This window comes from Oryza sativa, chromosome 9 (assembly GCF_034140825.1).
Source record: "Oryza sativa Japonica Group chromosome 9, ASM3414082v1".
Lineage (NCBI taxonomy): Eukaryota > Viridiplantae > Streptophyta > Magnoliopsida > Poales > Poaceae > Oryza > Oryza sativa.
This window is the reverse complement of record NC_089043.1, coordinates 12,326,145-12,335,056: the sequence shown is the minus strand read 5'-3', so window position 1 is coordinate 12,335,056 and position 8,912 is coordinate 12,326,145. Positions and strand designations below refer to the sequence as shown.

Here is an 8,912-nt window from a genome sequence, read left to right as displayed (position 1 = left end):
CATCTCGTAGTGTGAAAAAGATTGACACTCATTAGCAGAATGAATGAAGTGCAGAAAGTACACATTTAAAAATAAACTAGATAAGTTTGGCAGGTTGAGAGCTGCAGAATAGTACTACGGGTGTGTTTAGTTACACGCTAAAATTGAAAGTTTGACTAAAATTGGAAGTTTGAAGAAAGTTAAAAGTTTATGCGTGTAGAAAAGTTTTGATGTAATGGAAAAGTTGGAAGTTTGAAGAAAAATTTTGGAACTAGACTCGGTCTACATGTACTATTCTCTATATATTATTTACTGATTGACGCGTTGTACTTCTTGTTTCGGGATAAAAAATATCTCTTATATTTCTGGACAAATTTAGATAGCATAATCCCTTATATTTATGGATTGAGGGAGTACATATATAAATAGAGGTCTAAATTAAAAGATAAACGATTACTCCAACATTGCATGCAAAGAGGAGATAGCTAGGTGATTAAATTAAGGAGATTTCTATTGTTGTTGTCCTAGCTAGCTAACTCCATCATCAGTGTAACTAGTTATTAGTGTGATTTGCATATCGGCCTAGAGGACAGTGACAGTTTTGGGTTCGAAATGCATGGCAGGTGGGCCCACGCCACGCATCGGTGACATGACTACGCTGCACACGTTACTCACAGACTAGTCCCCTCTCTCTCACACACACACTGTACCAATCAATCACACACACACCAGACTACACAGTAGCTAGTGACAGAGAGAGAAAGTGATGAGAAGAAGTAGAACAAGAGAGAGGTAGTAGGAACAGTGAGCTAGCACATAGTAAGGATGGATGTGATAGGTAGGAACATGTACAGAGATATATAGTTGCACAGTACATGGTCCATGCATTGCATGCATATATGAAACCATGCATGTCTCGATCATAAGTACTATGGATGTGTTAAGTTCACGTTAAAATTGTATGTTTGGTTGAAATTGAAACGATGCGATGAAAAAGTTAAAAGTTTAAAGAAAAAATTTAGAACTAAACTCAGCCATACACATATATTCCTACATGTACGTACGTATAGAAGCATGCATGCATCTATCCACTAGTAACAAGCTAGCTAGCACCTGCAGCAAGCATGCATGCTTCATGCTACATCGACCGTGTATGTATACATGCATGTGTCAATGTGTGCATGCATAAAGCAAAACCGGCCGGCAAACGTGCACTGTGTACGATGCATGCATGCATGAATTCCGACCGATGAAATCGTGCAGCGACGACGACGCCCAACAACAAGTGCAGGCAGAAAGAGAGAGAGAGATCGAGCCATATATATGCATGCATGCATTGCAACAGTTGATCACACACTGTTCATTCAATGGAACCATGCATGCATGCATGTTAGTACCTTTCACCCATCGACAAGAAGAGTATATACTACATCATCCTTTTTTTTAATAGATGAAGCTATTAATTTTTTTTATCACACATTTAACAAAAAAATTATTTAACAAAAAAATTTATGTAATTATAACTTATCATACTTTAATTAAGCATGATTTATATTTTATATATTTACATAATTTTTTAAAATAAGACGAATGGTTAAACATGTGTTTAAAAGTCAACAACGCACATCATCTATTAAAAAATAGATAGAGTTTTCTGTCGTGTGTGTGTGTGTTACTGTGCGTACGTGTGCCTAGTGTACGCTGGGTTGCATGCATGCATCAACAGTGAGTTTTGAGTACGTATTGTACACGGATATACATGTATGCATGCGTGCATGGATGTGTGATGGGTCGAACAACGCCTACTACTGCATGTAGTATTATCATATCACGTATATATATCCCGTGAGGCCGCGCCTCCTATTGGTTCCCATGCACGTACGTACTACGTCTCAGCTGCACGACTACTGCACCCATGCATTCGAAACGATTCTCGAGTTGATATTTTGTTTTGTTAATTTACATTTTGCTTAAATGGTTATGAAAAGAATCCAATTACATTGATAAATATGTGATAATAAATTGATCACTCCATAAGCATGCAATTGATAATTTAACTCCTAAAAGCTATTACAAAAGAAATTTAATAAATTTGACTGTGAGTTTATTTTGTTCTTTCTGTTGCAAGCTGTACAAGTCGGGTTTTAACTTATATATTAATATATCTTTTTTTATAACTATTTTGATAACATACAAACAAACGACTGGATTGATGTCTCCTCAAGGGTTTAAAATCTACTTTCTTATAAACTAAAACAATATACAGACAAAATAGGAGTACATAAGAACGATAGAAAAGAAGAAGATACACCAAAACTTGAAATATCGCACGAGATGTGTGGTCAATCATGTATATACACTACTACAAAACATCAAATAGGTGTCGCCACTACATGTGTCGGTAGTGCTAATACCGGCACCTATAAGTCTTTTTCCACCTCCGCGGGTTAAAATCGCAAAAAACCGGCACCTTTAAGTAATTATAGGTGTCGGTTCTAAATAAAAACCGACACCTATTATATATTTTGTGCCGGTTTTTTTAGGAACCTTTAATATTAAAAACTGGCACCTATAAGCCGAGGAGCGGATAAGACCGAGTTGTTGAGCCCCTCTCTCTCGGTCTCATCGCGCACGTGACTCTTGCTTCTCTCTCTCGCTCTTATCCAGTCATTCGTGCCTCTCTCTCTCTCTCTCTCCACAGGCGGCGGGCGGAGCCCTCCCCTCCGCCAGATCTGGCGGGAGGGGAGGCGGCTGCGGTGGCAGTGGGAGGCGGCGGGCGGCTCCCTCCCGGGAGAAGCTCATGTTGTGTCCCCCTTGAAGTTGTTCATGTTGTGTTCTTGTGCTCGGGTGAGGGGGGGGGTTCTTGTGTTCTTGTTTGAACAGGAATGGGGTTGAACGGGAGGGGGGAATTGCTTGCATCGAGCCGGCATTTTTTTTTTTGCATTCCAGACTTCAAAGGTGCCGGTTCTGGAACCCGGCACAGATCAGTTCCGTTATCTGTGGCCTTCGTGGTACCGGTTGGGAAAACCGGCACCTAAGGGGGTTTTCCAACCAGTACCATTTAGGGTTTGTGTAGTAGTGATATAAAGAAGGCGCATACATACGCATCCATCTATATATACAGAAATGTAGTTATTTGTGCAAGGTGTACCATACATGCAGAGCCAGCAGGTAGGTGTAAGTTTGGTTAGCAATAAATCCGTCTCTAGCGGCCGGCAGATATCTAGGAAGAAATAGCGAGAGGGAATAAACTAGACAAAGCTACAGCTCCCTTCCCATGTACATATTGTAAAAAGATTCAGTGGACGAGGCTCCTATAGTTCTCACGCTAGTAGTGAATGCTTGAGCCCCCGCCACGCTCCCATGCATATATGCATTAATATTCAAGCCGGCAAGGGCAGTAAAATCATTGTTGCATGGAATTGACGAGACGACATGGAAGGAGATAGTAGAGGCGCGCAGAGAGAGCATGATTCGCTGCGGAGCGTGCGAGGCGCCGGCGCTCACTTTGAGGCCTCCCTGTCGCCCTCGCCGGCACCCCCCAACCTCGTCGTCGTCGTCTCTCTCACCGGCCCGAACTGCCTCCTGCTACGTGCAGATGAGGCCATGACGACGACGACCCCCATCGATCGAATGGCATGGCATGGCGAGCTAGCTACATGTACAGTCTAGTAGCTACCTAGCTCAGGGCTGCGTCTGCATGCATGCCTGCTCATTTCAACTTTGAACAAGCCAGCCAGCCTCGCATACACACACATGGCTTGCAAAGCAGAGCAACTGGCTGCTGCTGCTGCAGACAGACCCATGCATTCATCTGCAGCTATCTCCATGTGCATCATCTTCATCTCTCCATCCAATTCCATCTTCTCTCTCTCTCTCTCTCTCTAGACACACAGACAGAGATTGTAGATGAGCGAGCATGCAGTAGCTGCAGCAATTCTGAGCTAGCTAGGGAGTGTGTAGCTAGCTTTGGCAGAAGAGAGAGCTAGCCCAGTTCAGAGAGAGAGAGAGAGAGAAAAGCTAGGGAGAAGGCTGTGGCTGGCTGGGTAAAGAAAGGAGGGGAATGGGAGGCCGTGACGAACGCCTAGCTACCTATTTCCAGCTCTCTCTCTCTCTGCCTTCTACTATGTGTGTGTTTGTGTGTGTGTGAAAGATGAGAGAGAGAGAGAGGAGTGAGAAGTCGCCAAGTGAGTGCCACAGCCAAAAGCTGGCTATCTAACTCACGACTTTGGCTTCTTCCATCTCCATTCCATGCATTGTGCACCTCCCTCTCCCATATATTGCCTCTCTTGCATAAATGTGCATCTCTCGATCGCTACTCTCTCACATAGGAGTATATATAACACAAACAAGCATATACTCTATATGAATCCAGCATCTCTCTCTGTGTCTTGCATCTGTATATATATTCACATATGTGTACATATTCCTCAAGACTAGCTAGTAGAATTTGTGAGTTGCATTAGTTGGTGTATATATAGCGCATGCATCAATTTTGCTATTTCTATGTGTTTGCTAAACACACATTTATATATACATATTGCTTCCTTTTATATACCTAGCTAAATTAAGCTATATCATTTTTTTATTATCTTTTTTTACAGAAACAGTATCAATACGATAGAAAAATTTCCGTACCATTTCCATCCCGTGGATCAGAGCTAGAAGATGTAGATATATAGGGATTAGATTGCACCCCCATTGGATTGTGACCCAACATTCTAAAATATGTAAAGAAAAAAAACCATGATCAAAATTTTCTCACTAAAGTCATATGGTCAGTAGTCCCAATCATCAATCATGTATGTATACATGACACACCACATTCTGGTCGAGAGAAAGAGAGGAGATTCTTTTGTTACCACTTACCACTCTTGTCTTGGATCTTGCATATATATGATCTATCAGTATCAGTAGTAGTACTAGTAGTCGTCGTCGACCGAGAGAGCTAGCGAGGTTGCACAAATACGTGCGAAAAGACAAGCTGGAAAAAGGACCCTGTGACTGAAACACCAAAACGGACTGCATGCAGCTAGACACACACACACCCCCGGCCTGCCTCCAGTCGACATGACAAGTCGTCTCCCCCCAGCAAACCACAAAACACAAGCATATTTGTCACTCTCTTCTTCTTCTTCTTCCTTCTTTCCATGCATATATATGCTATGCATATCCACCACATCAACATCTCAATCTCTTTCTCTCTCTCTACATGTATGTACGTACGTTGATCATGTAGCAGTATATACTTGGGAGCGGATTTTAATCCCTCCAGTGGATGTGTCCCTGTATACCTTTTTCTTTCAAGTTCAATGCAAATAGTTATATAAAAAAATATTTTTTTCTAATAGTTATAAAATAGATAAATTTGGGTATATATAGTACCACTACTAATCATACCCGAATTTGTATTTTTTTTATATTTCAATATGTGAGTTGAGTTTGGATCTAAACTTTTTGGAGTCGTATATATATATGTTATATGAACATTGTCATTAATTTTCAAATTTTTTCATAACTACTTGAATGGTTTTTAGACAATTAGGGGACATCCCCTTGAGGGTCTAAAAATAATTTCCCGTCTATACTACTCTATACTCCTTTTATCATAAAATAAACCAACCTATAATGTATGTCATCTTATATACTAGAATGAATTTAGATAATCTAGGTTGGTTTATTTTAAAACGGAGGAAGTATGTGTATGATTCTCTCTCTAATTAAGGTGTAGCCTTTTCGCTGATCTTGGATGTGTCTTTGACAAGGGAATTGAAGGAGAAGCAGGAAGCAAGCGTGGCTAGAGAGAGAGAGAGAGAGAGAGAGAGAGAGCACGAGACACAATGAAACAGTGGTAGAACTTTGGACGCAGATAAAGACCAAACTGACAGGTACAAGAAATGACCATGACACCAAACCGTACACATCTGTCTCCCTCTCTCTCATTCTCTCTCTCTCTCTAACCCTAGCTCTGCTACTCCCTGGCCGTACACCCATGGCTGCCTAGCCTAGCCATCTAGGAGTAGTCTACTACTACTAGTAGCCTATACCTAGCTAGACTGTACGGTCATCTTCCTCCTCCACAACAACAACAACAAACTAACTCGATCCAAAGTAGTAATTAATTAAACACAAAATAATTAAGCTAGACGACGATCATGTCGGCGTCGTCGTGCGCGCTGGTGGCGCGGGAGAGCGAGACGGTGTCGTCGTCGTCGTCGTAGTACTCATCGTCATCGTCATCAGCGCCGGCGCCGCCGCATCCGCCGCCACCGCCGGCGCCGGTGGAGGAAGACTCGACGATGTGGGGGGCGTGGCCGCCGCCGAAGGAGCGGACGTGGTCCTTGAGGGAGCGCTTGTGCTTGAAGTCGGAGCCGCAGACGCAGAACCAGAGCTTGCCGCAGTTCTTCTCGTGGGTGCGCCAGTCGCCGCGCACGGCGAAGCGCTTGCCGCAGCGGCGGCAGGCGTAGGGGCGGGCGCCGTGCTTCCGCCGGTAGTGCGTCTGCAGCGTCCGGAAGTCCTTGAGCGGGCGGGCGCGCGGGTGCTCCACGTTGTTCCGGCACCCCTCCGCGCAGCAGTAGCACGGCAGCCGCATCAGCGACGCCGGCGGCGCCGCCCCGCCCACCGTGATCGCCCCCCTCAGCGACTCCGACCCTTTCCTGTACTGCGACCCATGCCCCCACATGTGCATCTGCATCAAGAATTACATGAGCTCGAGTTGGTCGGCGTCCATGGCGATTGGAGAAGCTAATTGATTACCTGCATGTTGTTGAAGCGGTTGAAGGTCTTGTTGCAGACGGCGCAGGAGAACTGGGTGGAGCCGACGAGGATCTCGGCGGCGGAGGGGATCCAGTACTGGCTGGGAGCCTGCCCGCCGCCCGCCGCCGTGGCCACCGCCGACGACGCCACCGGCTGCTGCGGCAACGGCGAGGTGGCGAAGCTGCCTGCCGCCGCCATCGCCGCCGCGTTGCCGCCGCTGACGCCGCAGGGAGGGGCTATGGACAGCGATATGCTCACGTTGGGCTCCTGCTGCTCCTGGAACAAGAACCCACCTCCGCCTCCGCCGCCGCCATGGTAGTGGCTCGGGTTGAACCATGACGATGCGGCGGCGGCGGCGGCGCCATGGCCACCACCACCACCACCAGAGTGAGCGGCGGCGGAGATGGACGCAGACGAGCACGCCGACGACGAGGCCGCACCATGGTGGTGGTGTTGGTGGTGGTGGCTGCTGTGGCCGGGAGGCCAGAGCGAGAGGAGAAGCATGGACTGGTCGTCCTCCTCGCCGCCGGCGCCGGCGCCGCCGCCGCCATGCTTGGTCGGAGGAGCAACGTGCTGGTGGTGGTGGTGGCTCTGGTACAGGTGAGGGTGCATGGCTCTGTACCTGCTGCTGCTATGCATTCTTCTTGATAATTAATTCCCTCACTCTCACTCTACAATTCTCTCTCTCTAGCTAGCTAGATAGCTTCACTTCTCTTCACTCTCTCTCTCTTCTTTCTCTCTCTAAGATGAGTGAGTGAGAGAGTTTGGAAGGTTGAATGGAAGAGAGAGAGAGAGAGAGAGAGAGAGGGGGGGGGGGAGCAAAACAAGTGTTGGAAGAGGGGAGATGGAGGGGCCTTGCTTGATCTACTCTAGGTGATATGTAATCTACTCTAGGTGATATGTAGTATGTTATGAATGTCTGTGAATGTTGGGTGTCCATGGACATGGTAGAGGGTGGTATATATAGCTAGAGAGAGGAGTGAGAAAATTATATAGGTATAGTTGAATGATTGGTAGGGTGGGGGTATGTAGTGTAGTGTAGTGTAGTGTAGGGGGAGCTTGCACGTGCAATGACATTTTTATGTAGCTACGTACATACCCTAACAATCATGTGGTGGGTTAATGCAAGTTACAAGAATATGTGTTATTTAGTGCGCATTGTTCTACTCCCTCCGTACCAAAATATAAGCATTTTTAGCATAGTACCGAGTCAATCATTTTTAACTTTGACTATTAATAGTAAAAAAAATTAAAAAATTCAATCATGTAAAATTGATGTTATTAGAATTATCATTAATCAAACTATCGTATATGTAACTCTTTTTATTTAAAATATTTTATTTTTATAGATATTGTTGGTTAAAGTAGTATCTCGAAGACTGTGTCGAAGTTCAAGAATGCTTATATTTTAGGACGGAGGAGTACCTTTTTTTTGTGCATTTAAAGGTCTTGTTTGGGGAGCTAAAAATTTTAAGAAGCTGCGGTTTGCTAGTCGGCTTCTAAGAATCTAGAGAAGTTATAAAACCCAGTTTTTGACTGTAGTTCATTTTCTGACAATATAAATTGTTTGGAAGAATTGGAGCTTCTACTAGAGAAAGCTGCAATAGCTAGAAGCTCCCCCCAATAGAGCCAAAGTCTATTTTACCCTTCTTTGAGTCTATAAATCAACCGTTGGCTACAAACCATACATTTTATGTACTCACCTTGAACTTTTAAAACCAGTTCATGCAAATACCCCCCAATTTTAGGGCAACATAATAATGGTATTATTTTTTGTTTTACATTGTACATCTAATATATATTTAACTTACATGGTAACTCTTGTTAATTTGGTGTCAAGTTAACGCAAAATAGATGATTTAGATGCCAAATTTTGTAAAACCATACATATCTGCATTTTATGAAGATATATAAGTTCATGGTGAATGGGGAAGAACCAATTGTCAAAAGATAGTCCAAAATAGATGATTTTTAGGTTGTTTAAGAATGATTAAGGATAAAGGGAAATATTCTCTTTCATTCACCTCATTGATTAAATTTTCAACCTTTTTAATTTCTTGGATTCCCCTATTCATGTGCAATGGAACCAATGTAAAAAAAATACTTACATTGCATATAGAATTTGAATTGTAGGAATGCTTATATTCGGGAACGAATCTAGTATGTGTGCTAAGAAC

General features: G+C 43.9%; 1 protein-coding gene across 1 annotated transcript; it reads right to left on the bottom strand.

Moving 5' to 3' along the window:
• Positions 1-5,812: 5,812 nt before the first annotated feature.
• On the bottom strand, positions 5,813-7,658 carry LOC107276310 (zinc finger protein WIP6). The gene is made up of 2 exons (XM_026020479.2): positions 6,736-7,658; positions 5,813-6,667 (listed from the first exon to the last, which is right to left on the bottom strand). Exons 1-2 carry the CDS (start codon positions 7,372-7,374, stop codon positions 6,122-6,124), a joined length of 1,185 nt encoding a protein of 394 aa, XP_025876264.1. The 5' UTR covers positions 7,375-7,658; the 3' UTR covers positions 5,813-6,121.
• Positions 7,659-8,912: the final 1,254 nt, after the last annotated feature.

Excerpts from the sequence above, each read along its gene's own strand:
- LOC107276310 (XM_026020479.2), bottom strand. The coding sequence starts at position 7,374 with ATGCATAGCAGCAGCAGGTACAGAGCCATGCACCCTCACCTGTACCAG. Across the intron at positions 6,668-6,735 it reads ACCGCTTCAACAACATGCAG|ATGCACATGTGGGGGCATGG; the intron begins GTAATCAATTAG and ends TTCTTGATGCAG.